The 27632-nt window shown below is 58.2% G+C and overlaps 2 protein-coding genes across 9 annotated transcripts; one reads left to right on the top strand and one right to left on the bottom strand.

Moving 5' to 3' along the window:
* Nucleotides 1-487: 487 nt before the first annotated feature.
* PTK2B (protein tyrosine kinase 2 beta) lies at nt 488-22275 on the bottom strand. Of its 8 annotated transcripts, none has more exons than XM_015285222.4 (31): nt 22212-22275; nt 13612-13859; nt 11930-12108; nt 11759-11846; nt 11539-11618; nt 11329-11391; nt 11125-11179; nt 10770-10910; nt 10518-10592; nt 10345-10446; nt 9864-9981; nt 9420-9459; nt 9291-9337; nt 9127-9180; nt 8228-8325; nt 8057-8141; nt 7648-7748; nt 7446-7561; nt 7212-7312; nt 7043-7132; nt 6245-6449; nt 6033-6141; nt 5882-5947; nt 5135-5260; nt 4467-4613; nt 3598-3633; nt 3200-3227; nt 2884-2939; nt 2510-2653; nt 1599-1679; nt 488-1510 (listed from the first exon to the last, which is right to left on the bottom strand). In XM_015285222.4, exons 1-31 carry the CDS (start codon nt 22237-22239, stop codon nt 1295-1297), a joined length of 3123 nt encoding a protein of 1040 aa, XP_015140708.3. In that variant the 5' UTR covers nt 22240-22275; the 3' UTR covers nt 488-1294. The 8 variants fall into 8 exon arrangements, with proteins under 8 accessions (XP_015140708.3, XP_040554005.1, XP_015140712.2 ...); XM_040698071.2 differs by lacking the exon at nt 22212-22275 and adding an exon at nt 21972-22052 and having other exon boundaries at nt 13612-13898; XM_015285226.4 differs by lacking the exon at nt 22212-22275 and adding an exon at nt 21972-22052.
* LOC770271 lies at nt 21974-27632 on the top strand. Its single transcript, XM_001232670.6, has 2 exons — nt 21974-26061; nt 26395-27632. Exons 1-2 carry the CDS (start codon nt 25920-25922, stop codon nt 27519-27521), a joined length of 1269 nt encoding a protein of 422 aa, XP_001232671.3. The 5' UTR covers nt 21974-25919; the 3' UTR covers nt 27522-27632.

Raw genomic sequence — 27632 nt, 5'->3', positions numbered from 1 at the left:
CTCTCCCAACTGCCTCCACCCTGAACTAGCCATGATTTCCTGATGCTCTTTGAAAGGCAAAGCACAAATATCCGAAAATAATTCTGCTTAGCAAGACCTGGGATGGGAACAGGGAGAGTGGCACCTTGCATGGATGTGGGAATCAGTGGGGCTCCAGAGGTGGCAGACCCACGTTGGATCTTAGGAAACATTTCTTCTCCAAAAGAGCGGTGCTGCAGTGGCACAGCTGCCCAGGGAGGTGGTGGGGTCACCATCCGTGGAGGTGTTCCAGAGCCGTGGGGATGTGGCACCGAGGGATGTGGGCAGTGGGCACGGTGGGGTGGGCTGGGGTTGGACTGGGTGATCTCAGAAGTCTTCTCCAACCTGAATGATTCTATGGTTTTATGACCAGAGGTGAACAAGGGACACCCTTGCTGCAGGGCTCTGGAGTCCAACCTGCATTCTTTTCCAAGAGAGGGGGACGTCAGCAAGCAAAGGCACAGCAGGATTTGGTGCATGGTTTATCTCAGCCAGCACGAGCAGCGTTGTGGGAAGATGTTGGGGAAAAGCCCGAACCGTACGATTTCCAATTCAAGCACAAACTGAACAAAGAATTTGTTGCCATTGTCATTTACATAGAGCAACTTGGAGCAAACTCAGCTGGAAGAGGCCTCATTCTCCTGGCTGGTTTGTGGCACTGACGGCTGCGGGCACAGGGACCCATCCCTCCCACACTCCCCAGGCTGGGGCTGGTTGTGAGAACCGACCCAACGCACACCCATCATTAAATAAACTCTCCTATATAATGTACAAGGAAGTGCAAACAGTCCCCCCAGTGAGCCCCTCCCGGGAAGCCAGCTCCCCTGGTCACTGTGTCCCCAGCTCCCGGCACCGAGCAGCGGGGCGCGGGTCCCCGGTTGGATGTGCTGCCCCTGGGAGGGGCCATGGGAAGGACATGGGGACCCATTGGATAGACACATGGACCCACTGGACAGCCCCACTGGGCCCACCAGATGGACACACAGCCCCACTGGTGGCCACTGAGACAAAGGGACCTTCATCCACCCTTGGGGACAGCCAAGCCACCCCCAGTCCTTTGGAGGGTTGCGTCACCAGGCGCCTCCTTTCTTCAGAAGACTGACGAGATGATGCTAAAGACACAAGCAGCAGGAGGAGGGGGACATAGAGGACAGGGTGGTGAGGCCACGGGAGACACACAGAAGCCAGCTCGTCCACACCGCTCTCCTCCCATCGCCACCGACCAGTGCAGCGTTGCCTCTCCTCCTCTTCTCCTTCCCCACCCCTTCACACTCCCTCACTCCAAGCACAGCTTCACCAGGTTGGCCTGGACCTTGGCTTGGTCCACAGCGTCCAGCAGGTTCTTGGCATCCACAGCCAGGGTATGGGAGGCCGTCAGCATCTGCTTCTTGCACTCCTCGCTCAGCGAGGTGACGGCGTTCTGCTGTGCCAGGCGCATCTTGTTGATGAGCTCAGCCAAGTCCTTGTTGAGCAACTTCTGGGTGCCTTCAATCTGGCCACGATATGCAGAGGCTATAGGCGGGGGTGTCCCCAAGCCCCCTCCCCCATCCCCAGCCCCACGGGGCATGCTGCAGCCATACCTCGGTGCGGGAAGTGGCGGGCAGGAGGGGCAGCATCTCATCCACGCTGCTGATCAGCTTGCGGAGGGACAGGCCCACGTTCTGTGGGGTGAGTGGGAGGGTTAGAATGTCTCTAGGAACAGGACAGTGGTGCACGGTCCCTGATGATGATTTAAGGATCCCAGTGGGGGGAGAGGAATGGGGGAAATGCTCCCCTAGGATCCAAGGACCCAATGGAGGAACAAGACATACTGGAACTGAGACATGGACACAAGGATGTGTTGGAAATGCTCTCACCATTGGCCCAAGGACTCAAAAGAAGAGTGGGGTATGTTGGAAATGCTCTCCCATTGACCCAGAGAAGGAGCAGGATATATTGGAAGTGCTCTGCATTGACCCAAGGATCCAACGGAGGATGAGGACACATTGGAAATGCTCTGCATTCACCCAAGGACTCAATGGAGGAGCCAGACATGTTGGGAATGCTCCCATTCTTGACCCAAGAACCCAATGAAAGAGCACAGCATGCTGGAATTGCTCCTACCACTGATCCAAAGACTCAATGGGGGAGCAGGGCATGTTGGAATCCTTCCCGCTATTGACACAAGGACACATTGGAGGAGCAAGACATGTTGGAAATGCTCCTCTACTGACACAAGGGCACAGGAAAGGAGCAGGGCATACTGGATATTCTCATACTGGAAGGAGCAGGGCATACACCCTGGAGGACCCTTGATCCACTGGAGGAACAAGACATCCTAGAATTGCTTCTACCACTGACCCAAGGACCCGAGGTGTGTTGCTAATGCTCCCTCCTATACATTTAAGTCATTCCAAAAAGGATTCTTGGTGGGAGCTGCTCAGCAGGCTGATTCTCAAGTCCCTCCATGACCCCCACAGGAGGCCTGGCGCTGCCCCTTTGCTTCCCCTACCTTCACCACGAGGATGTACTCCTCTGGGGGCAGGATGCTGATCTCATTCTTCAGCTGCAGGACGGCCCTCACCAGGTCCATAACGTTGCTGTACACCATGTCATCCGTGCGGTCCAGGTTGGCAGTGGGGGCTGGCTGGATGGACTGGTGGAGAACAGGGCCACGGTGGGCTCAGGATAGCAAGGGAGCAAGCAGGGAATAGACCAGCATCGGTGGGAAGCCCTGGCCAGTCTCTGCACCCCAGACCCATCCACCTCCCACTCATGACTTGCACACTGCTTAGTTGGTCCAAGAAGTCCTATCTCGCAGACAAACAGAAGTAAATGGTCGTGGGGGAAGACTTGGACCATAGTGGCTGTCTGAGGAGGTCTTACCTGTGCCCCAAGTCTTGGAGGCTTCTGGGGGGGGGCCGTGAACTCCGCTACACCATCAGTAAGGGAAAGGAAGGAGAGTTACTCTGGATGCTCTCTGGACATGTGTGCATGTCCCTCATGCCCCAACACCACTCAGGACACCCCAACTTGACCCGGCTGTGTGCCACCTCCCCTCCACCATCGGGGCAAGGAAAAGGGGATGCCTGCAGCTCAGCCCCCCACATGTGGAACAGGCAGAGCCCCTGGGGCAGGCAGAGCCACTCCTGGTGACGATTGCTGGAACAGGGCTGGTGCAAAAGGCAGCAGGGACACTCACTGTAATCTGTCTCCTTCTCCGGGTGCAGCTGCAGGGGAAGAAACAGCAGCAAATGAGAGGTGGGAAATCCTGTTCAGAGGAGCAAGAGGAGGATGCATTGCCTCAGGGTAGAGGCATCCCCATCCTAGGGTGCACTGGGGGGCAGGTCTGGACCGCAAGCATTGCACCCTATGAAGAGTTTTGGACAAGTTTTCTGCAACTGGGGCACAAGGATTTCCCAACATGACAACTGAAAGTGATTTGACCCCAACAGTCTCTAAATGCTTCCACCAACAGGGCTGGAAAAAGGGCAGCAGGGACCATTGCAAGCTGTACGTATCTCCTGCCCACCCCCAGAAAAAGGGCCCCTCTGCAGATGAATGCACTCAACAGGGTTCCCTGGGGCTGGCAGCACTCACCAGAGCAGTGTTGTTGCTCATAAACACCGTTGGGTCCTGCAAGAGGGGAGAAGGTTTGTGAGAGGTGATGGGGAAAGGGAAAGATAAGGGAAAAGGGAGGGAAAGGGAAAGATGGGGACCTCCAGAGAACTGTTCCCTCCCCTCTACTCCCTCCATGGCAAAACTTTGCCAAATTCTGACTCTTTCAACCCAATTGCCAACAGAAAAAGAAGCATTCCTCCCTTCACTTTGCCCAACATCGTCCAGGAAAATCCATCTCTGACCTCTGGAGACCTTCATGGTTTTTCCTGCCTCCAGGAAACCCCAGGTGCACACCCCAGGAGCACGGCCCATCTCTACAACCCCACAGCCCCTCATGGCCCTGGCCCTGTCCTCGTCCCTTCCATAGGGCACCAGGACCCTGAACTGCTGCCCCTCAAAATGCTGCTGCTCCCCAAAATGCTGCTGCAGCACCGGAGCTGGGCATTGCTCCATGGCTGCGTCAGTCGTGCTAATAAAAGATCTTCCATCTCACTGCTGCTGGCGCATTAGTCACACATTAGCTACCTTGACGCCGGCTTTAAAAGGAATTATAAAAGCTCATGAAGACGCAATTGCGTTTAAAAACTTGCGCAGGTGTCAAAGTGTTCACTTCCCATCACAGCTCGGCGAGGTGCAGAACACAGAGAGGTGCGAGTGGGTTGGTGATGGGGGCTGCCCTGACACCTCCAGCTGTGCACAAGCTGCTGGAGCTGCACGCCTGCTGTGAGACCTGCGGCGTGCTGCAATTGTGGTTATGCTGCTTGAAGCAAGCTGCAGCTTGGTGCGTGGTGGCGATGCGAGAGCTGGGAGCACACACCAAAGTCTGTCCCCAGCCCGATGTCACCCACCAGGGATTTCTCCTCCTGCCGCAGCCACTGGTAGTCCTCCACCATCTGCTTCTGCTGTTTGTCCAGCACCTGCCGCATCTTCAGCCTCTCCATCTCCCACAGCTTCTGTGCCTCCTCCCTGCTGCTGGGACGCAGGAAGTCTTCCTCCTGATGCAGGCAGGGATGGGGGGGGCTCAGCACCAGGAGCCTTCCCATGCGGTTTTGGCACAGCTCTGCACATGCAAAGCCATGCACAGGGCCCCTGGGCATGCAGCTCAGCACCGGAGCAGTGCACTGCGCCCTCGGTGCAGGTGCTCACGGTGCTGGGATTGTGCCAAACCATGCAGCAGAGCATCACCAGATGCAGGACAACACCTGCCCCCGATTTTGGGGCCATGCAGTGGTGCTGAGGAGCCAAACACCAGGAAACTACACTACAGCCACCCACCCCCGGAGCACCCCAGCTCGATTTTGGGTACTCCGTGCCAGCATCTCCTCCACCACCACACCTCCACTTCGGTGTGCATGCATGCAAACATCACGGCAGCCCTTCCAGCCTCAAGCAGAGCAGCGCAGGATCGGGCACACAGCTGGAAGCAGCACAGGCAGCAGTGCCAAGCACAGAGCATCCCCCCGCTGAGCCCCTTCCTCGGGGTGGTCCTCATGACGCCCTCGGCTTCTTCTCTTACCCGCATGCTGTGGCGCTTGAAGACGTTGTGGCGGTGGAGCGGAGGGGTGTGCAGGGAGCTGGCTGGAGACTGGTACTCAGCAGGGCTGGTGAGGGTGGGTGAGCTGGCACACAGACCCTCGGGCACCTGTGGCAAGGCGGGCACGGGACAAAGCCATGGGAGCGAGCGGACAGATAGACACATGGACAGAGCAAAGAGTGTGGGACAGCAGCTTTCACAGCACGACATCACAGAGGAGCAGCATAGGACCTTCTTCATCATGAGGCTTGCTCCCAAAACTATGCTCCTGCCCAAACCCGTGCCTGGCTCCAAAAAGCATCCAAGAATATAGGGATGCTCCAAAGAACGGTGTGAACTCGCGATGATCTGCGCTCCTGCAGTGCAGCCAAATTCAGCTGCAGGCAGCACTGGAGTGCAGCAAACCTCCTCTCCTTGTAGCTGTGCATGCACACGGGACAGCGAGAGCATTGCCAACACGATGGGGGAGCATTGCTAACAGAATGGGGGGAACACTGCCAAAGGGATGAGGGGAGCTTTGCAAACTGCCCTGTTTTGCCCTGGACAAAAGCCACTCTCGGAGCTCGGAGGCAGAGACAAGGCTGAGCCTGAAGAAGTGTGTTGTCCTGCTGGCACTTGGTGGCTCTGAGACCCAAAAGCCACTGGCTCTGAGGGCTGGAGCTCTGGGCACAACCTCCTGGGGCCAAGCCCTCCTGTCCCCCATGGGTTGCTCGGGGCATACAGCCTTACCTGGAACTGAAGCTTGGGTGCCAGGAGGTTGCTCTGGGGTGGAGGTTTGTACCTGGGTCTGCTGGGCTGTGGGAGCAGAGGGAGAAAGGTGAGGGGGGTGCAATCCTGGAGACACCCCATGTCACTCCACAGCATCCTGCCCACATTCCACCTTGGGGGGTGGCTCCTGGGGGGTGGGTGGCTCCATGATTTTGGGAGGCCGGTGGCGGTTGTTCCGCTCCTGCTCGTTGGCCAGATTCTTCTCCATCAGGTAAATGTCACTGCATGGGGAGAGGGAAGGAACCTCAGTGCCATGCCCCGATGTACAAGATGAATGGGATGGGTGGGTGGAGGAGGAAGGTGCCCCAAAATCTCTCTCATTACCTCAAGCTGCAAACCAGATCGTTGAACTTGGGCCTCTCGTTGGGGTCGTAGTCCCAGCAGCGCGTCATCAGGGTGTAGAGGATGGGTGGGCAGAGGTCGGGCTTGGGCAGGCGGTCACCCCTCTCCAGCACCCCGATCACGTCCTTGTTCTCCAGCCAGAAGAAGGGCTGCCGGCCGTAGCTCAGGATCTCCCACATGCACACAGCTGCAAGGTACAGGGGATAAATCACAGATGATGCCAGGGTTACCACCCCAGGGACCATCCCCTTGCCCAAGGTTTTGAGGACCTGGTGACAGAGACAGGCTTTGAATGTTTTCAGGGAGTAGAGTTTAACTCAGATCCCTGAGCATCTCAAATTCAGTATGCCCTCAATGATGGTTGAGCATCCTGAATGCAGGATGCCCCCAGTGATGGTTAAGCATTTTGAATGAGGGATGCCCCCACAGTGATGGCTGAGCATCTCAAATTTGGGATGCTCCCAGTGATGGTTGAGCACCTCAAGTGTGGGTTGCTCCCAACGATGGTTGAGTATCTCAAGTTTGGGATGTCCCCAGTGATGGTTGAGCATCTTGGATGTGGGATGCCCCCGGAGGCAGTTGACATCTTGGATGCAGGATGCTCCCAGTGATGGTTGAGCATCCCAAATTCTGGAGTTGGAACTGCAAAGGTTCTGCTCCAGGAGCCTTTCCCCAAGGCTGAGCTACCACAGCCACACCAGAGCAGGATATGTCCTTGTGCACCATGATGCTGCCCCCAGATGTGCCCAGGACCCTTTCCATCTCCATCCCACTGCCTACCAAACATCCAGACATCACTGGCTGTTGTGAAGCGTCGGAAGTTGATGGACTCAGGGGACATCCACTTGATGGGGAGACGGGTGACGGATGCTGGAGGGACAGATAGGTGGCATGCCATGCTCATGGCAGCAGATGGGCTGACACAAGCCCACATCCCACACTGCTTTACCTTTATAGTACTCCTCATCCTCGATGTACCTGGAGAGCCCAAAATCACCCAGCTTCACACACTCTGGGGAGGCCACCAGGATATTCCTCACCGCAATGTCCCTGCAAGGACAGTACTTTGACTGGGAATGAGGGCTGGACCATCACACCCAGAGAAACCAGCTCCTCTGGCTGCAAAACGAGTCTGCAAGGGATGCTACCAGCCCCTGCTGCTGCCCTGCTGCTCCCACCCCACCTGTGCACGCAGTTGATGGCCTCCAGATATGCCAAGGCTTTGCTGATCTGCAGCGCATACAGGACGAGCGTGGGCACAGCGAGGCAGTGCTTGTTCTGCTCCAGGTATTGGCCCAGCTGCAAGAGGACATGTGGGGGGCTCAGGGGCTGAAAGGCAGCACCAAGGTGGGGGGAACAGCCCTCAGTAGTGTCAGCCCTCGCACCTCCCCATAGGGGTACAGCTCCATGATGATCCAGGTGGGTTCTTCCTCTGCAATGCCGATGAGCTTCACGATATGGGGGTGGTCCAAGTTCTTCATCAGCCCTGTGGGGAGACTCTGCCTCAGGTTCCCTACCACCGGTGAACCTCCAGCAGCCTCAACCCCATTAGGGGTGCAGGGGAAGCTCTGTGCCATGCAGACAGAGCCAGAGCAGCAGGAACTGCCAGGGAGCTCCTGCTGTCCACAGTAGGGTTCCAGTGAGTTTACGCACAGATGGTGCCCACCTCCCCTCACACAAGATTCCAGCAGATTTCTTCCCCCAAAAAACTGGTGTCTGGGGAAACCCTGTCCCATCAGGGAAGGTGTGGGACACCTTCTTCATCCTGCTCTGCTCTGCATTGCAATGACATACTCGCTTCACTCAGGAACTTGTCCTTATTCTCGGGGCTGCAGTCCTTCTTGCACGTCTTCACAGCCACATTCACCCTCTCCCCTTTCTGCAAGCAGAGATGGGAGCAGCTCAACCCCGCTTCTCCCAGGCACGGAGGAGGTGGGTGGGGAGGAAGCAGTGCTGCAAACCCACCGGGTTGGTGTAGGTGCCCTCGTACACCTCGCCGAAGAAGCCTTCTCCCAGGATCCTTCCCAATGTGATGTCCTTCCGGCAGACCCCGTAGTGCTGGGCTGAGAGGAGAGGGTTGCATCAGTGGGTGCTGGGGTGTGGGGAGCTGCTCGCAGCCCTAACTGTGCTAAGCGGGAGGTTTTGGGTGCACATCTGCTCTATCGTCCCCTTGGCCAAGACAGCCCTGTGGGTACTGCTCCGTAGTGTGTACCTCCAGGAGGTAAGGTGGGCAGAGCGGGCAAAACCTGGCCCCCAGATCTGGTGGGGTTGGGGTGGGAAATTGGGTGGGCAAGGGGAAGGAGAAAATACAAAGATGATGGGTACAGGGAGATGGTGGGCATAGGGAGAGGAGATGAATGGCACAGGGAGATGATGGACATAGGGATTGGAGATCATGGGTAGAGTGGGTAGAGTGGGCAGAACCTAGCCCCCACATTCTGGCACTGTTGGAGATGGGGTGGGAAATGAGGGTGGGAAGGAGGGAAGAGAAAATAGGGAGATGGCGGGCATAGGGAGATGGGATAATGGGTGTAGGGAGAGAAGATGATGGGTAAGATGGGCAAATTGGGCAAAACCCAGCCCTCAAGTTTAGGCATTGGTGAGGATGGGATGGGAAACTTTGATGGGCAGGAGGAAGAAGAAAATAAGGATGATGGGAGCAAGGAGGAGTTGGATGTAGGGAGGAGATTGGATGATGGTTGTAGGGAGATGGGATGATGGGTAAGTTGGGCAGAATGGGCCCAACCAACCATAGGCACTGTTGGGGATGGAGTGGGAAACTGGGACAAGCAGGAGGAAGGGAAGAATAGGGAGATGGTAGCTGGAGAGAGATGGGCAGGAGGGCACCCTTGGGTGGCACCCACCTCCAGATCTCGTGCGTGAGGTCTCATCGGGGATTTCAGCATAAATCTCAGAGTCTGGGGCAAGAAGAAGGCAGCAGGCAGAGATGCAATCAGGGAAAGGCCAGGTGCCCATCCCAGAGCTCCCCACCCACAGTCGGTGGAGAAGAAAGGGATCCCCAACTCACCCACACTGAGGCTGTCGGACACAGCAGAGTGCCGCTCCTCCAGGTGCCTGAGGGCAGGGGGAGGTTGGGGTCAGCAAACAGGGCACAGTCGGGCAGGGTAGGGGTCCCAGCACCCCCTGCAATACTCACGGGATGGGGATCCGTGGAAGGCTGCTCCTCTTCTCCTTCTCTGTGGGAGGACAGCAGGCAGTCACCTCCCAGCTGTGCCATGCACCTCAGCTGGGGTAGGGACTCCCTTGTCTCCCCCCTTCCAATGCAGACAAGGGGTATCCACCCCCCTGCTCCCCAGCAGCTCCCCATGATGTTTGGGAAGGTGTTAGGCCAATCCTTGTTATGGAAATGCCACCATCACTTGGCTAGAGGTGAACTGCGTGCAAGCATGCATTCAGTGTGCAGGGTCTCAGGTTGGGCTAATGGCTGGGAAGTTGTGGATGATGCTACAGCTCTGGAGTAAGCCCTTGGGGCGGGGGAGGAAGGCATGGAATGGGGCATGGATGGACTGCCAATGGGGCTTGGTGGGGACATCCACGGCAGGGAGATGCCTGCACATATAGGGACCCATAGACGACCCACCTCTCCTGGGGAAGACGATGAGGGATGTGTCCAGGCCCCCCTGCAGCCGGCAGTAGCCATCGATGAGGTCAGCCATGTTCTCTGCCTCGGCCAGAGATGACGTCTTGATGGCCAGGGACTGAGGCAGGTGATAGGGATGAGTGAGAGGCTGCTCATGGCCTCCAAAACCTGGAGCCCAGGGGATGATTCGGGTACCACCTCCCCACATCGCACAGCACCATCCCAGCCGGCATCCCATCCTCAACCCCATCCACCAGCAGGGCCACCCCAGGCACTTGGGTTGGGGCCAAAGCACCACCGTGGCCATGGCTCTAGGAAGGAGCCCTAACCCTGACCTTAACCCTAACCCTAACTAACCCCAACCTAGCCCCCTGTGGGAATGGGGCTGTCTGTTGCAGGGACAAGACACCATCCCATGGCCACCCCCATCCCACCTACAAAATCCTGCCAATGTCCTCCCCAAGTGCCAGGGCTGCCTCACCTGGGGGGTGCCGCTGAGCCCCAGCTGCAGCACAGCCCGTCCCTCCTCCACGCTGGAGCACTTGATGGATTTGATGTGCTTGAACTCGGCCAGGCAGGTGGGCTGCAGGCAAAAGTACTGTCAGAGCCCAGCACTTGCCCTGGGAGTGTCTTCACCCCTCTGTGCCTTCCTACCTTGGCCTCCTTGCTCGTCATCTGCCGGATGCCCTTTGGCCCGATGACCAGGTCTACTGTGATGTTCCACCCTTGCTGTGAGTGAGTCAGAGGGAGGATGCACATTTTGAGGGGATTTTCCCCAAATCCACCTCTCCCCTCCCCACTGTGATGCCCTGGAGAGGCAGCGCGCACCCACTGTGACTGCATGGGTGCAGCAGCAGTGCCCCCAGGCCCAAAAAGCCCCCAGTGCACCCCTCTCCGTGCACTCACAATGAGCTCACAGCGATAGCTCTCCTGGTCAATGTGGGCGAAGGTGGAGAGTGTATGCAGGAACTTCAGGATGCACTCCTCCTCCCGCAGCAGCGCGTATTGCTGGAACGTCTGCTGGATCATCTTGCGGAACTGCTTGGGCTGCGGGCAGAGCAGGGACGTGGCGTGTGCCATGGGGTGCACCCATGCACACAGACATGCATGCACTCAGCTGCAGATATGCACATGCACCTGCATGCACAACCATGTGTGCACACACCAAAGACCACCCCCAGGCACCGACGTGCATGCACACCCAGCGGGTATCCAGAGCTGCCCGCAGACAATCAGCCATCCCCATGTGCACGTCCCTCACCTTCAGGTTCTCCTGCATCTGGCTGGGGAAGAACAGGTCCAAGCCCACCTCCTTCCTGCAGAGCAGAGACCATGGACATGTCAAGGGCCACGTGCACAAGGGCCACGATAATGCGTGGGGGACTGCAGCAGCAAAGCAAGGGATGCACAGTGCAGCAGGACTGCTCTCAGCACAGGGGCTGCAGGACGAGCCGTGCCTACTCACTCCAGGAACTCGAAGTTGGACTTCTTATCCAGTGCGTTTTGGGGCATGTCCTTGTAAAACCTCCTGCAGGAAGGGAGCGATGTCAGACAAATGCTTGTGCATCCTCGTACATCCCTGTTCCACGTGCTCCCCCCCAGGGCTCTGCCCCCCAAGCTGGGTGCTGGAACCCCCCCTCCTGCTCCCGCTCCCCAAGCACCCAGCAGCACGTACCTGAGCTCGAGGCAGCCCAGCTGCAGGGCCATGCCCTCGCTCACCTTGCTGGCGTAGTTCTGCATGTACTCGCTGCGGAGCTAATGGGGAGAAACAGAGATCAGGGGGTGGGGGTGCTCACAGGGGTGCATGCGCTTTGGGATCCCCCCTTGCGGTGCGCTGGGCTGGGGGAGAGGTGAAGCTCTGCGATGCCGGGGGTGGGTAGGGGGCTCTGGAGAACCTGCTGGTAGAAGTAGAGCAGCGTGGTCTTGTCCTCTAAGAAGCGCTCCATGTAGTCCTCAGGCAGATAGCGGATCTGCAGGTCGTACCTTGGGGGCACAGCACAGTCCTGCTGAGCTGTGGGGGGCGCACAGAGGGACCCCCGCCCCATGGCTAGGTCTCCATCCCTTACCTCCACTCGGCCTCCAGGTGCAGGCACTCGTACTTCTCCTGCACCTCACCCACCGTCAGCTCGGGGTGCAGCCAGTGGATCTCGTCTGACTTGACGTGCTTCAGGCGCAGCCCGTAGCACTCAGCCAGCTGGATGTCAGGCCCGATGCGGCCGCTCACCAGGATGGATCTGATCACCTCCTGGGGACAGGGATGGGGCGAGCGGGGCTCAGAGCCCTGCAGCTGCCAAAGGCTGTCCCCTTGGTTGCTGTGGGTTCGCCCTCGCAAAGCACTGTGTCCTCCCCTGCACACCCCCTCAAATACAAACTGCCCCTGTGAAAGGGACTCCATGCCAAGCCTTCACGTTCTGCACGAGCCAACAGATCTCAAAAACAAGAAGGAAATGCTACAAACCCACAGCCCCTTTTAAAGACCACAGTCTCTGCAGTCTCCACTTGAGGTTCCGGAGATGCCTTCAGCCGTCTCTGCACGTCTCGCCTGAGCTCTCTGGTGTGTTGTAGTGAGGAGTAAAAGCCTGACCAGGTCATTTCCACCCTTGCATCTCAGCAGAGCTACCCGATGCAAAGCATCAGCTGCAGCATGCAGAGCATTGGGCGTCCCCAGGAGGGTGTGGGGACAGCAGGGACACTTTAGGACGAGAGGTGAGGGCCTCAACTTGCACCAGATTCAGGTGTGATATTAGGAAAAAATTCTTCTCCAAAAGAGTGGTGATGCATTGGGAGAGGCTGCCTAGGGAGGTGGTGGAGTCCATCCCTGGAGAAGGGGCTGGGGAGGTCTCAGCATCTCCCCACGGATGTGGCCCTTGACATGAAGACACCACACCACGTCTGTGGGGAGATGCTGAGACATCTCCAACCCCTACTCCACCAGGCCTTTGGGGTGGAGGGAACACGAGGGCTGCTTCAGATCCAAGCCTCCCACTGAGCTATGACACCATCCCAAGCCTCCAACCATCCCAGGACGTGGTTTAGTGGGTGTGGTGGTGATGGGGCTACAGTTGCACTTGATGATCTCGGTGGTCTTTTCCAACCTTAATGATTCTGTGATTCTATTTAGGGACGTGGTTTACAGGGTATGGTGGGGATAGGCCAACAGTTGGACCTGATGATCTTAGAGGTCTTTTCCAGCCTTAGTCATTCTATGATTCTATTCAGGGATGTGGTGTGGGCATGATGGGGGTGGGCCAACAGTTGGCCTTGGTGATCTCGGAGGTCTTTTCCAACCCCACTGCTTCTATGATTCTATATGAGTGGGCATGGTGGTGATGGGCTGACAGTTGGACTTGATGATCCTAAAGGTCTTCCAACTTCATTGATTCTGTGTCTAGTCCATGGCATGGGAACTGCTCTTTGCTGGCCAGAAAGGGGCCTACGGAGCTGCTGATCGTGTCTAGATCAGTTGCCCAAGGAGGTTGTGGATGCCCCATCCCTGGAGGCATTCAAGGCCAGGCTGGATGTGGCTCTGAGCAGCCTGGTCTGCTGGTTGGCGACCCTGCACATAGCAGGGGGTTGAAACCAGGTGATCATTGTGGTCCTTTTCAACCCAGGCCATTCTATGATGATTCTCTGATTCCTTGCCCTCCAGGTTTTGGAGCCATGGGACTATGGGTGCTCCCTCAGGCTCCGGATAGACAAAAAGGTCCCCACCACCCTCTCCATCCCCATGTGCTCAATGCCTACATACCCGGATCTCCGTCGTCACGGGGCACTTGACCAGCTTGAAGTTCTTGCCCATGTTGAAGCTGTTGCTGTAGAAGCACACCTTGAGGATGCGCATCTCCTCCCTGTCCGCCTCCAGGGTCCCCATGCCCAGGTTGGCCTCCAGCGTCCCAGCCAGGCTGCGAAAGGAGCTGCTTCGCGGGCGTCCCAAAGGCTCGGGAAGAGCTGACATGCTCATGGCCGGGGGGGTGCTAGGGGCTGAGCATCCCTTCCCTGCGGGGAGACGAGCGCTGCGTCACCAGGTGGGGATACCTGGGGTGGGTGGGGAGGGGGGGGAGGGGAAGGAAGGGTAGGAAGGAGATGATGGAGACAAAGGAGTGAGACAAAGGGGACCTCTGGAGTAACTCCTCTGTGTCCATGTCACTTTCAGAGAGACGTCTCTGAGAGCGTGACACCCCCAGAGCAATGCCCCTATGTCCCCAGCACCTCCAGAACCAGCAACTCTACACGTAAAGCACCTCCATGGCAATGTGCCCGTGTGGTCCCAGCGCCACCGGTGCAAAGTCTTTGCATCCCCAGCACCACCAGAGCAACGTCCCTATGTCCCCAGCACCTCCGGAGCAACATCTTCGTGCCCCCAGCATGTCTTTGCACTTCTGGTGCAATGCACTTGTGTTCCCATCACCTCCACAGCAACACCCTTGTGTCCCTACCACCTCCAGACCAACACCGCCACGTCTCTGTTACCTCTGAAGCAATAGCTCTGCATCCCCATCACCTCTGAACCAATGTCCCACACATCTATCACTTCTAGAGTAACACCCACATGTCCCCATCACCTCCAGAGCAACACCTCTGTGACCCCATCCCCTCCAGAACAACACCTTTTCATCCCCATCACCTCCGGAGCAGCGTGCCCATGTGTCCCCATCTCCATTAGCTGGAATAATTAATCCCTCCTGCTCCAGCATCCCACACCCAGCCCCTCACTCACCCCCAAAATCCGGGGCATGCCTATGCATGCTCTGCAGTGTGGGACGGTGCAGCGTGGGACAGTGCAGCGTGACCCCCCCGGCAGACTCATCCGCACCCAGAAGGGCGATAGTTATTTATACTGATTGGCTCTTTTTATTTTTAGAGGGCACACAACCTAGAAGCCTGCTCAGAAACGTCCCTTGGGCCGGAACAGAAGTGGTTTGGCTTTTCATTTTGCTGAGAACAACTGGAAACCACATTTAGCCTGCGTTGATCGAACAGATCCCGAGCACACCTCAGTTGTCCTCCTTTATTCTGTGGGGATTCCTGGGCCGTGAGGCATCCTGGGCACAAGGGATGGCAAAGGTGCCACTCGCCCCATCCCTTTGCATGCAGCTGGGCTGAGGCCGGGCACACTCAGTGCACACATATCACCAGCAGCCAAGAGGCACTTCTCAGCCATGAAACAGCCAGCATGGAAGCTCAGCCCGGGGGCCTCTCCCTCCCTGAGCTCAGCCCTCCAGTTACTCATTAAACAGGACCAGAGCTGTTTGCAAACAGGAGCACAGGTGGCCCACCGGTCACCCCAGGTCTGCTGCAGGGAATGGCCCCAGGGAGGGAGTCCTGGCAATGTGGAGAAGGTGAGAGGGGCTGGGAAGGCACAGAGAGGACGGGGACGGTGCTGGGGGTCTGCCCTGCAGCATGTCCTATGGGGACGTGGAGGCAGGTGGATGACGGGGACCTGCGAGCACGTGGGTGACATGGGGACCTGGAGGCATGCAGGTAGGTGGCAATTGGAGCTGGAGGTGGGCGGGTGTGATGGACCTGCAGGGTGTGTGCTCTCCCCACGGCACTGTGGGGTTGTGCCACTCCCTGGTGCAGTCGGGGACAGTGTGACAGCCATCCCGTGGCGCCCCAAGGGACACAAGCAGGGGGCAGGCAGCATTTCCCAGGGTCTGGCTTTGCTCCGGCAGTGCCACAGTGCAACCACAACCCGGGGGGGTGCACGTGCTCTCGCACAGGTTTTCACACCAGGTTATTTCTCACTGCATGAGGAGGGTCTTGCGGTGCTGGCTGGCGGCTTCCTGCCCGCCGTGCTGAAAACAGCCATCGGGTTGAGCAGAATTAGCAACCCCCGGCCCAGCCCTCAGCTTTCCTTTTGGGGTTTGCCACAAAAGCTCGGTGCACAAAAAGAGACGTCTCTCCCCCCCAAGCCTGGCTTCTCCCCCTCACCCAATTTGTTGGCGCAGCATCACCGTCCTCACCCAACGCATCCCTTCGCGTGGGGCTGAGCCGATGTCCCCTTCCCCTGGGCACCCCCCCGTGGCACAGCCCCCACGAGGACCTGACCACGCGCGGCCCTTTTGGGTGGAGAAGGGGCCCCAACCACATTCCCACACCCCCCGCCCCCACCTCACATCGGCACAGTGACACAAGCAGCACGGCTCTGTCCCCGGTGCAGCAGTGGCATTTGGGGACAACCCGGCATAAGGGGACAGAGACGACCATGCAACGCTTCCACCACCCAGCCCTGTGCCCCCACAGCCCCTTCGCATCCCCTCGGGTCTGGGACACCCCCGATGTCCCCACTGCGCTCTGCCCCATACCAGGAAGTCCCTCTGTGTGCTCCCACGCACTCCTGAGACACGGAAAAGTTTCATGCTCGGCACTGTTCCCTCCAACCCTACCCCAAATCTCAGCCACGCCATGGAGCGACCCATCCTCACGCACCGGGAGATGGGTTGGACCCCCCCCCACGCCCTGGACCCCAGCTCGGTGTGACGAGTTTGCCCGTTCTCAGCTCGCCGCCCACCCCAACGCCGGCGCAAAAGGGCGAAGGTCTGCGCCCCACTGCTCCCTATGGGGCACCCAGGGCAGGGGTAGGAGGGGGCGAGAGGCACTTACAGCGAGGTGGCCGTCCCTTGTCCCCACCCCGAGCTGACGGAGCTGCTGCTGCTTCCTGCTGTGTGCGGAGGCATTTGCATAGCACCCAACTGGCGGCTCACGGCGTAGGTGGGGAAACTGAGGTACGCTCACCCAGCCCCTCCCTCCCCCCCCCCCCCCCCATATTGCCCCAAACCTACTGTGTTGCCCCCCAACCCACTGCATTTCCACCCCTTAAGAGCCAGCTTTGGGGCTGCAAGCCCCCTTCCTCCTCCCCAAGCACAGGATCAAGTAGGAACCCCCCAGCATTTACCTCGTCCCTTCAGCAGGGTCCAGCTTCCACACCACAGTGTGGGACAGACAGGGGGACCCTACAGCCGCCTGCCTTGCCCCAGCCCTGCCTCATCGGTGCAGGTATTTCAGTGACTCACGGTGGATTTTTATGTTTCCTGGGGAGCAGAGAGGCCCCTGCTGGGGTTGAGGCAGTGGCACCTATAGCATTGCACCACAGCACCCACAACTGGAAGCTGAACTGTATAACCAGGGCTGCACCACACCGTGCAGTCCTGCAGCACAGGCTCCTTCCTTCTGCCAGCCCCAGGGCAGAGGAATCTGGACACCAAGGAACGCTCCGGGGCACACCTGCCTTATCTCAAACGTCTGCTCCCCATATCTTCCTCAATCTGCCCAGCTCCCATCCATCATTTCAGCCCTGTCCCCAGTAGGGAGCAGGATGTCACCACCCGCCCCCCCCCTCCTCATGCATCCAATCCCCAAATGTGGGGGTCTGCATCCATCCCAGCCCCGTAATGGTGCTGTAGGGAGGAGGGGAGCCCTGGCAGCAACTTCAACAGGCAGTGTTGGTGCTGGGTGCCCACTGGATGGATTTGGGGTACTGGGTTTGGGCCTCACGTGACGGCCCCATCAGAGGAAGAACATGTTTCGCAAAGCAAAGGAAGTGACACATGCTGCAACAGTGGGACAGGCTGCCCCGGGGGGACTGGAGGGCTGCCCTCTCTGCTTGCAGACCCCAAAACCATTTGCAGATCCCAAAACCACTCGCAGACCCCCAGAATGATGGCAGACAGCCCAAAACACCAAAAACTCAGCCAGCTCCAACAAGCATCCATTGGACACCCTCAGCATCAAGGATAGCTCCTAAATACATTTCCACCCATTTGACGCTTTGCTTACTACAGCTACAACTCCCTTCGCCGCGTCTCCTATGGAGGGATTAAGCATTCCACCAGGATGCACTCCTATTTTCAGAGATGCACCTTCATTTCCAGAGAATCACCCCCACTTTTAGAGATGCACCCCCATTTTCAGACATCATTTTCAGAAATGAACCCCCATTTTCAGAGATGCACCCCTATTTTCAGAGACACGCTCATATTTTCAGAGACGAACCTCCATTTTCAGACATGTACCCCATTTTCAGAAGTGAACCCCCATTTTCAGAAATGCGCATCGTTTTCAGAAACACACCCCATTTTCAGAGACGTACTCCATATTTTCAGAGGTGTACTCCCACTTTCGGAGAATCACTCCCATTTCCAGACATGTACCCCAGTTTCAGAAATGTGCCTCCATTTTCAGACACACCCAATTTTCAAAGGTGTATCCCAGTTTCAGAGAGGCACACCCATTTTCAGAGATCCATCCCCATTTTCAGAGACGCACTCCTATTTTCAGAGATGCACCCTCATTTTCAGAGAACTACCCCTATTTTGAAAGAGGCGCTCTTATTTCCAGAGATGCACCCCATTTTCAGAGACGTCCCCACATTTTCAGAGATGCAATCCCATTTTCCAGGTGGGAAAACACTGCTACGGGTGTTTCTGGGTGCAGGGATGGCTCAGGAAGCCCCCTCCCCCCCAGCCCCAGATCTGCACCAAGCAGCTGGGTACGGCAATACGTGCAGCGCTGCTGAGGAATCAGAACTGAGACGCTGTGCTGCCATCACGCCCACGGCCGGAGCTTGCTGAAGAGGTGACTCAGGCACGGGGGAAAGATCTGCGTGTTCTGTCTGCGCTGTGTTTCTGTCAAGCAAGGGGACAAGGCAGGGCCATCTGGGCTCCCTACGAGGCTCCCCACCAGAACATCCCCCCCCTCGTGTAAGGCAATGGGGAGGGGACAGCAGGGACATGGGTCTGGAGGCAAAATGTCCCCAGTGAGCTGCTGCCAGCTCTCCCCTTGAGGGGGTCTCAAACCTGACCCCATTGCAGTGCCTATGGAGAGTCCCCTCTACAAGTCTCCAACATCAGCAGCAACCACGTGGAACCTGCAGTTCTCCATCAAAACTCTGAGTGAAATGGGGCAAAATCCATCATTTTCCCTGCTGAATGTTCCCAGACTATGGGACCTGCAGGACCACGCTCACAGGGCCCTGCAGGTCTGCCCTAACCCCGCACTAAATCCCAGTGCTCTCACTCATCCTCACAATTAACGATGCAATTACCACTTGGCCAAGTAATAATGCAACTACCACTTGGTCGCTTCTTGGATTTCCCCAAGCAAACCAAAGCACGGCAGCACGGAACTCAAGGGTTGAGCACAACAGCAGCTCCCAGAATCAGGCTGGGGGAGGGGGATGAGAGCATCCATGGGGGATGAGGGCGGACGGGGCTGAGAACAGCACCAGGGCAGCAGCAGGGTTCAGCCGCAGCCTTCCCCATCCAGCACTGCTCCCGCAGCTCCGCCAGCCTAAAAATAACCCTGAGCAGCACCGAAAGCTTGGGGAGGGGAGCAGCTTCCCAGGAACAAGGTGGGCGTATTTCCCGGTAACCTTTCTGCGCCAGAAGGAAGCGGAGGGCTTTGAAGCATCGTTGGTTGGCACGGCTGGTACCGGTCGCTAGGCATCCCCGTCGCCAGGCAACCTGTAGGAACGCGATGCTGCTCCTGCATCCTTGGGGTGGGCAGGGAATGGGGGTATGGGGCAGGAGCCCACCCTGTGCCCCACCCCACTGCGTGCACTGCTACAAAAGCACGCAGCCCCCAGTACCTGTTTCTGCCAGGCTGATGGGTGCTCGCACTAATTACACTGCTCATATCCATGCCAGCTTCATTAGGGAGACTCATTTCCTCCAGAACTTTAAAATTCCCGGGCAGGCCATGGCATTTTTGGAAGGAATCACACAAAAGAGTGCAAAGCTGCAGGTTCTGCAGCATAGCCCTTCCCCTTCGGCACCAGGAGTTTTCAGAGATGCATCTCCATTTTCTGAGGCACACCCCCATTTCCACAGATGTACCCATACGTTCAGAGACGTGCTCCCATTTTCAGAGATCCACTCCTATTTTCAGAAACGCATCCCTATTTTCAGGGATGCATCTCTATTTCCAGACATGCAACCTTATTTTCAGAGATGCACCCCTATTTCCAGAGATGTACCTCCCCATTTTCAGAGACGCGCCTCTGTTTCCAGAGATGCACTCCATTTGCAGAGATGCACCCCTATTTTCAGAGATTCATCCCCATTTTCAGAGATGCAACTCATTTTCAGAGACACATCCCTACTTTCAGAGATGTACCCCCATTTTCAGAGACAGACCCCCCATTTTAAGGGATGTGCCCCCATTTCCAGAGTTGCACCTCAAGCCCAAACCTCAGCCCCAAACCCTGGAAAAACCCCATGCTCAGAATTCGTCCCTGAGCCCCCTCCCAAAGCCATTTCCCCTTCCCAGTGGCCACAGCGCACCACCAAATGTTTGTGCAACATTTGTAGGATCAAATCCTGCAGTGCCCTTCACCTTATCTGGGCTGGATGCAATGTGGCCGTGTCTGCATGGTGGTTGTGCACGGTGATGGCTGTGCACAGTGATGGTTGTGCACGGTGGTGGTTGTGCATGGTGATGGTTGTGCATGGTGGCAGTTGTGCACGGTGGTTGTGCATGGTGGTGGTCGTGCAGGGTGGTGGTTGTGCATTGTGCTTGTTAGCTATGCACTGCGTTTGTTAGATGTGCGCTGCCTTAGTTGTGCATTGCTTTCGCTGTGCATTGTGTCAGATCTGCATTGTGGTGGCTGCCCCCTGTGGCAGTTGCACACTGTGGTGGTTGCGCAGTGCAGGTGCGCAGCACTGTTTGGATGCTCAGGAAGCGGTGCAGGGGCCCATTGTTGTGCAGCTCCCAGCTGTGGTCACTGACTGAAGTTTCAGTGGGGACTGGGAGGTTTCCCAGTGGCTCACAGGAGCCGTGCTATGAGTGCATCAATGTGTTCCTCTTTCCCCTTTGCAGTCTCTTCCCCAAACAGAGCACTGTGGCCATGCCTTCCTGCAACGCGTTGTCCCTATATGAACAAAAAACCCCACATTTTGCCCCCCACAGTTCCATAGGGAAACACATCCCTGTGGGTTTTGGGCTGAGCCTCCTGGGTTATAGCCTTCTGCTGCTCCTCAGAGAAGGGGACCTGAGCATGGCATGCTGCTGCAGGATGGAACGTAGCAACACTTCCCACGGAAGGTTCACGTCTATTCCTCGTGAGTAATAAGTGTGCCAGGGAAAAAGCAACATGATTCAGATGGCGCTTCCCCAGCCCCCACTGCCTGCACGAGCCTGAGCACAGAGCACTGAAAAACAGCTGAGCACAAAGACATGGAGATGTGGAGCCTGGGGACAGCAGCACTGCGCCCCATGCATGGATGCACCAACAACACCATGGGCTTGTGCATCCCTCCCTGTCCTTTGCAGACTGGGAGGCCTGCAGCCCCCATTCCCCTTTGGTGCTCCTGCATGGACACCTCTACACTGTGCATCCCATACGGGTACTCCTAAATGGACACCGCTGCCCCATGCATCCATCCCCACGCACCCAGGCCGGATGCTGTCCCGTGAAACACACTGCTATGCCGTGCACATCTGCTGTAGGTGCAACAGGTAGAAATGGGACCATCCCTGAGGTGTCCCTGCTCCTCGCCAAGGCTCTGCCCCACTCAGAAGGGCTTTCATAGCACTCCTCCTCAGGAAGCCCTAGGACACCCCCCGGCCCAGCCTGGCTGAGCCCTTCCCACCCTTCACGTAACACCAGAGCCCCATGCCTGGTGCTCCATCCCACCCCCTGCTCTGGACACGTCCTCCCAGCCCTGGCCCAGCGCTCAGACACTCTCACTCTTGGGGGACCCAGCAACAGGCCCTTCCCCACCAGGAGATACAGGCAGTTCCCCGCAGCACCACCCACACGGGGTCAGGTTTGGAGGAGCAACACGTCCTGCTCGGATGACCCATCCCAAAGCCAACGGCGATGGAGAAACTCCGCCAAGCAGCACCTAGAGCAGCCCGCAGGCACCCAGCGTTGCATCAGCCCCTCTCGCCCTCCCAGCGCTCCCATTCCCAGGGTTCTCCCCGTGACGACGACGCTGGCACACACCACCCAACCCTTGGGCAAACATCGCAGCACCTCCCGCCCCGCTGCGGCCCAGCTTGCCCCGAGCACTGAGACGCAACGACCCGCTCTCACTTCCTGCCTTCAGCCCCATATTTCCCCCTTATTTTTTTCGCACCGTGCTCCCTAAAGTGAGCAGTGCTGCTCACCTTGGCGCTGCCTTCGCCCCCACTGGCCCTGGAGCAGCGTGTCCCGTGCTGGAACTGCTATCGAAACCACTCCTCCCCGCCGCCCGCTTCCGGATGAGGCCACGACGCCGGGAAGGAAGAGGAGGGAGGGAGGCGAGGAAGGCAGCAGGACCCCTCACCTGCTCGCTCCCTTGACCCCGTAACGGGTTGGGACAGGTTGGGAATTTGGGCACGGGGCCCAGAGTATGGGGCCTCTCCTACCTGGGAAGAGCTGGCAAGCGGCCCCCATGGAGCCCGGCGCTGTGCAAGGGGATGAGGAAGGAATGAGGATGGTGCAAGAGCTGCTGTGCCAACGTCCGGAGCAGCTGGGAGGGCTCTGACAGCACCGCCGCCCTCTGCACACTGCCCCGTTTGTGGGGTGCATCGGGGACCCCCCTCTACCTGAGCCCCTCCGCGGTCACACAGCAGCACACAGCCCCCAGCCCCACAGTATGGCATTGGGGGTGTTGGATACTGAGGGCTGGAGGAGGAGAAGGAGGGAAGGGGGAGCGGTGGGGTGCTCTCCCTTCCCCCCTCCCCACCACAACGCAGCACCGCGGTCCCAGCAGCGGGGTGCTATGGGGGCACTGCCACATGGGCTGGTTTCCATGCAGGAAACTGAGCACGGTGGGTGAAGCAGCAGGGCAAAGCCACAGACGCGCAGTTCCCCAAAGCCTCTGGCTCTGCAGACCGCAGGCACGGCACAGCTGCAGGCGGCAGCCGTGGGGCGAATGTGTTCTTATTGGGAATTTCCCTCCCCAACCACCTCCTGCCCCATAGCAGTTTCCCTATATGAAGGCAAGCTGGGTGTTGGCATGGGGAGGGGTGACGCTGCCTCTGCTCCCATATGGATCCCCATCACTGGAAGCAGCAGCCTCTGGGGGTCCCCCACACAGTGCTTGGAGGGTCCCTGCTGGCTGCACCCCGCTGCACAGCCCCACAGTGGGGCACTGAAGTGTTCCCTGCTGACCCCCCCCCCCGAGGTGCAATGCAGCCGCCGGACACAAGCCAAGCACCCCACAGCCGGGTGCTGAAGGACCCCTTTGCACCCTGAGAACTGGTGGAAAGAGTCAAGGGAACAGAAGGCTTCAGGGCATGGCAACCCCCCCACTTAGGGGCCAGGAGCACTGAGGGCGCCGCTGTCCCCCTGTGCCACCAGCAGCACTCCCACGCACACAGAGCCATCCAGGCAGCCCGACCCCAAGCAATTCCAGTGCTGAACATCACAGGGCCACTCCAACACAGGCCAACATCACCCAGCAAAGGGCAGGGGGCAGCGGGTGGGCAATAGGTGTCCCCCCACCAGCAGGAACGGGGACAGCAGCTCCGGGCATCGCTCAGCTCCACGTGCACCTTTCGCTCTCCATGCGCTCCCAAGGAGGTGCAAGTTTGGACAACCGCTGCGATGCCTCTCCACGGCACAGCCCCACGGAGCGGGGTTCGCTTATGCCAAAGCCAAAAATGAACCCGACGCACCAAAAAGCAAGCAAGCAACCCCTCAACCCTCCCCTGCCCACCTTCAGCCCCGGACTCACAGGAGAGCTGGTTCAACAGCCTGCTGAGCCATCCCATGCTCCCGCGCCGAAGGCGAGCTCGTAGCTACGAAACGCCGGAGAGAAACAGGTTTCCCCCCCCCCCACTCCGCCTCCCCCCTTCCCCAAACCTCCCTCTTCATTGGCACAGAGAGAAGCGATAAAAGCTGACGGGATTTATTAATAGCACCTCTCCCATCACCAGGGAGCGAGCGGCGCTTTGGGAAACGGCTTCGAGCAGCGGCTGCAGGAGGCCAGAAGGCACCCAACTTACTTTTGGCCGAGGGCAGGAGGGTCCGAGAGCCGAAAGGGGGGGGGGGGCTCTGGGGGCTTCCAGCCGGTGTTGGGATGGAGAAGGAGAAGTGGTGAGGAAGGAGCAGGGAGAGACTCCCAGGAGCGGTGCTGGGGGTGTCCTCCGAGCCGAAGGGTGGGTGGCAGCGGTCCCCACCGGCTCGGTTGCTGCAGGTGGTTGCTGCCATCTGCAGGCTGGCCGACCTCAGCTGGAGGAGCGAAACCCTTCGGGTGACTGCCAGCGAGTTCAAGGAATGCGGTTATCGATGGGCTTTGAAAGCCCGCCCCGTGTTTTTTTGACTTTTCGGGGGAGAAAAATCCCTTTTCCCGTGCTCTGAGAGCTGCAGGGGAAAGGCAGATCGCCCTCCGTGCAGCCCCCAGCGCCGGCTGCTCAGCAGTGCTGGGTGATGGGGATACCACGGGGGGTGGCACAGCGTGCCCCAAGGAGGGTTGTGGTACCCAGGTGGTTGTGGAGGGGCTGTCGCTATAAGCGGTGGCACGGGTTGCCCAGAGAGGGGGTGGATGTCCCTGCAGACAGCCAAGGTCAGGCTGGATGGGGCTCTGAGCACTGATAGAGCTGTGGGTGTCCCTGCTCAGTGCAGGCAGTCGGACCAGGTGGCCTTTAAGGGTCCCTTCCAACTCAAACCGTTCAGTGATCCTATGGCTCTGTGATTAATGTTGGGAAACACCTCAAAGATCACCCACCACGCCCACCCCACCATGCCCACCGACCACGTCCATCAGTGCCACATCTCCATGGGTCTGGAACACCTCCAGGGACGCTCATCCATCCCCCACAAGGTAACCACTGACTTATTTCTGCTCACCGACCCCATTCAGCCCATGCCTACAAACTCTGGGTTCTCCTCCCTCACCCAGCCCAGCTCACCTCCTCTTTGTACCTTGGGACAGCTGCTATGGGCCCACCCTGCTCAATCGAACTGAGGTCCTGCATGGGCTTGGAGCGACCCCAAATGCCCTTTTGGGGGATGCCCTTTGGTCACAGCTGGCTCCCAGCCCAGGGAAAACACCCGCAGTTGGAAAGTGGTTCCCTGGGTGCCAGATAGGACATGAAGTCCCATTGTGCTGCTGGTGGAGGAGCTGCTGGGGGGCACCCAGCCCACAGCAGGGGGTTGGTCCCGCATGGCCATTGAGGTCCCTTCCAACCCAACCATTCAGTGATTCTAAAACTGCTCCAGGATGCCCCGGCATCCACTTGGCTCCGGGCTGTGGGAACCGGTGGCATCGCCTGTGCTGTTGCCATGGGGTTGCCATGGTATTTGTCTCTGCTGTTGCCATGCAGAAAGGAGGAGGTTGGGAATGTGGGGTTGCTGCCAGGGCCACCAGCACGTCCCCGGGCCCTGCAGTGAGGAGTCATGGGTCGGACTTGGCCCACAGCTCCCCAGGTCCTCCTCCTTGCACTTCTTGAAGCTAGGACTGACATCACTTCTCCCAAGGAACACAAGCTCACCACTAGTATAGCAGCAAATAGATTTATGACTGATTTCTTGCACGCACGTGGATACACACATATCCAACGTGTCACCAGCGCACAGCACTGTAGAGGAAGAGGGCCACCAAAAGGACAAGGGCCTGGAGCAGGGTGACACAGTGCAGCACTGCCACTACTTCTGGGGCAGAGCATGGAGGAGCACTGGGAGCAAGTGGGGAGCCCCCCAGCAGGTCAGTCTGCACAGGGCCCGTGCATGAGGCACCCTTCTCCTTCTTGTGCACCATCACCAGGGATCAGGCCAGGTAAAGATGGGTGGTAGCTGCCCCTGGGCTTCCCCTGCTGGGGGGTGACAGAGTGCACTGATTGGGACTCAGGGCCACAGCAGCCATTGTGTGTCTGAGGGATGTCACCATTGCGTCACAGACATGGCCTTGTTTTGAGTGGCTCCATGCTGTGGCCCTCTATCAGAAGAGCAGCTGGGAGGAGGAGGTGGGTAGGAGCAGGGTGCACGTCAGTTGGCCTCCAAAATCCCAGAGCCCAGACACCTTTCGGGCTGGTCGTGTCCATTCCACCATCACAGGGCTGTTGTTAAGAGCTGTGTGGTCATGCTGGTGGCCACACACTTAATATGACTTCCAAGCAGAAGATGAAGCTATGGATTCTGGCAATCATGACAATCCTCCCAGCCCTCAGCATCTGGGGTCGCTGGGGCCACAGGGTGTTCTGCATCATTATTCTGCTGGGCATAGCAGTGCTGGCCATCCTCATGGCCAGGAGGCATCACAACAACGACAAGGTAGGAGCCAGCTGGTGTCATCCAAACGCTGCCTGGGCACAGCCTGGTACGGGGGCATGGGATGGGATGGGATGAGATGGGATGGGATGGGATGGCATGGCATGGCATGGCATGGCATGGCATGGCATGGCATGGGGATGGGATGAAGTGATGGGATGGGATGGGGATGGGATGGGGATGGGATGGAAGGAGGAAGAGAAGAGGAGAGGAATGGACTAAAATTAAGTAGAATGAAATGAAATGAAATGGAGCGGGGTGTGGTGGAGGGCTCAGCTCTGCACCAGGCTGAGGCTGAAGACATTCCTATCCCTGTGACTCCATTCCCCTTCCCAGGTCCATGCTTCCCAAGCAGTGCCCACCAAGGCTGGCACTCTCCACAAAGCCAAGCCTGCTTTGTGGAGCAGGGCACATCAGCAATGAAGAGCAAGCAGATGGACAGGAGGACGGAGCAGAGTGGCAGGAAGGGGCCTGACCCCACATTGCACACCTGGGATGGGCTCTCCCCATGTCCCCAAGAGCCCCTGAGGGCCAGAGCATCCCAGCGCTGCCAGGGCATTATGACGGAAGACCTGAGTGATGGTGCTGCTCCTTTCCTGCCCAACAGCAGAACCCGCCGTCCCACCAGGAGTTCCAAATTCAGCTGGTTGAGGTCACATCAAAAGCGACAGCACAGAAGCAGACTGCAAAGAAAATCAGCCTCTGGAAGAAGCTTGCCATGGGGGAGACAAGGAGGAACTTCGAGTCCAGCCGCCAGCTCAGAGCTCCATGGGAACCTACCCTCCACTTCCAGCATGGAGGACCTCTCCAGATTCCTGATGGAGTCTTTGGACACCACTCAAATCTGCTTCGGCCTGCTGGCCAAAATGGGAAAAAACAATGACAGAGGTGCTCAAAGGGCACGCGGGGGCTACAGGAGCGAATACCTCATCTGCATGCAGTGCTGTCAGTGCCTGGACAACAACTGCCCACACCACAGCAGCTCCTCAGCCGCCACGGCCACGCTGACTGCCTTGCTCTACTCCCTGGATGTGGTGGTGCAGGAGGAGGAGGTGAAGCTGAAGGTTGGGTTGCTCTTTGAGCTGTCCAACGGTGGGAAGACGCTGCACACGTGGGGCAAAAACGTGTGGCTGCCCAAACGTTGTGGCAGTGAGGAACACTGCGAGGAGTGTGGGGAGCCTCTGCCCAGAAGTCTCAAGGAGTGGGGGATGCAGCAAGGGGGGTCCCTTCTCACCACAGCCCCCGTGTGGCCCCTGCCCCCGTGGGCACAGCCAATCCCTCCGGATGCCCTGGAACGGCTGCGGAGAGCAGGGATGGAGCCCATGCCCCAGGTGGAGTACAGGGGCCTGGAGCATTGCAGCACAGCGCAGTGCCTCCTGTGCTTATGGTGGAGGATGAAGAGCGGAGTGAAGAACCCGAAGAAAGTGGGGACAGCTGAGGGCAGCAGAGAGATCAGCATCTGATGGCACTGTGGGAAGGGACCAGCTGCTGCCCGGCCCTCTGCTGCTTGATTTTGAGTTCTCAGCTGCGGTGTAGGGAGCACCAGCAATAAAGGGGACCGTGGCATACTGTGA

This window comes from Gallus gallus, chromosome 3 (assembly GCF_016699485.2).
Source record: "Gallus gallus isolate bGalGal1 chromosome 3, bGalGal1.mat.broiler.GRCg7b, whole genome shotgun sequence".
NCBI classification, from domain to species: domain Eukaryota; kingdom Metazoa; phylum Chordata; class Aves; order Galliformes; family Phasianidae; genus Gallus; species Gallus gallus.
This window is presented reverse-complemented; position numbering and strand designations above follow the sequence as displayed.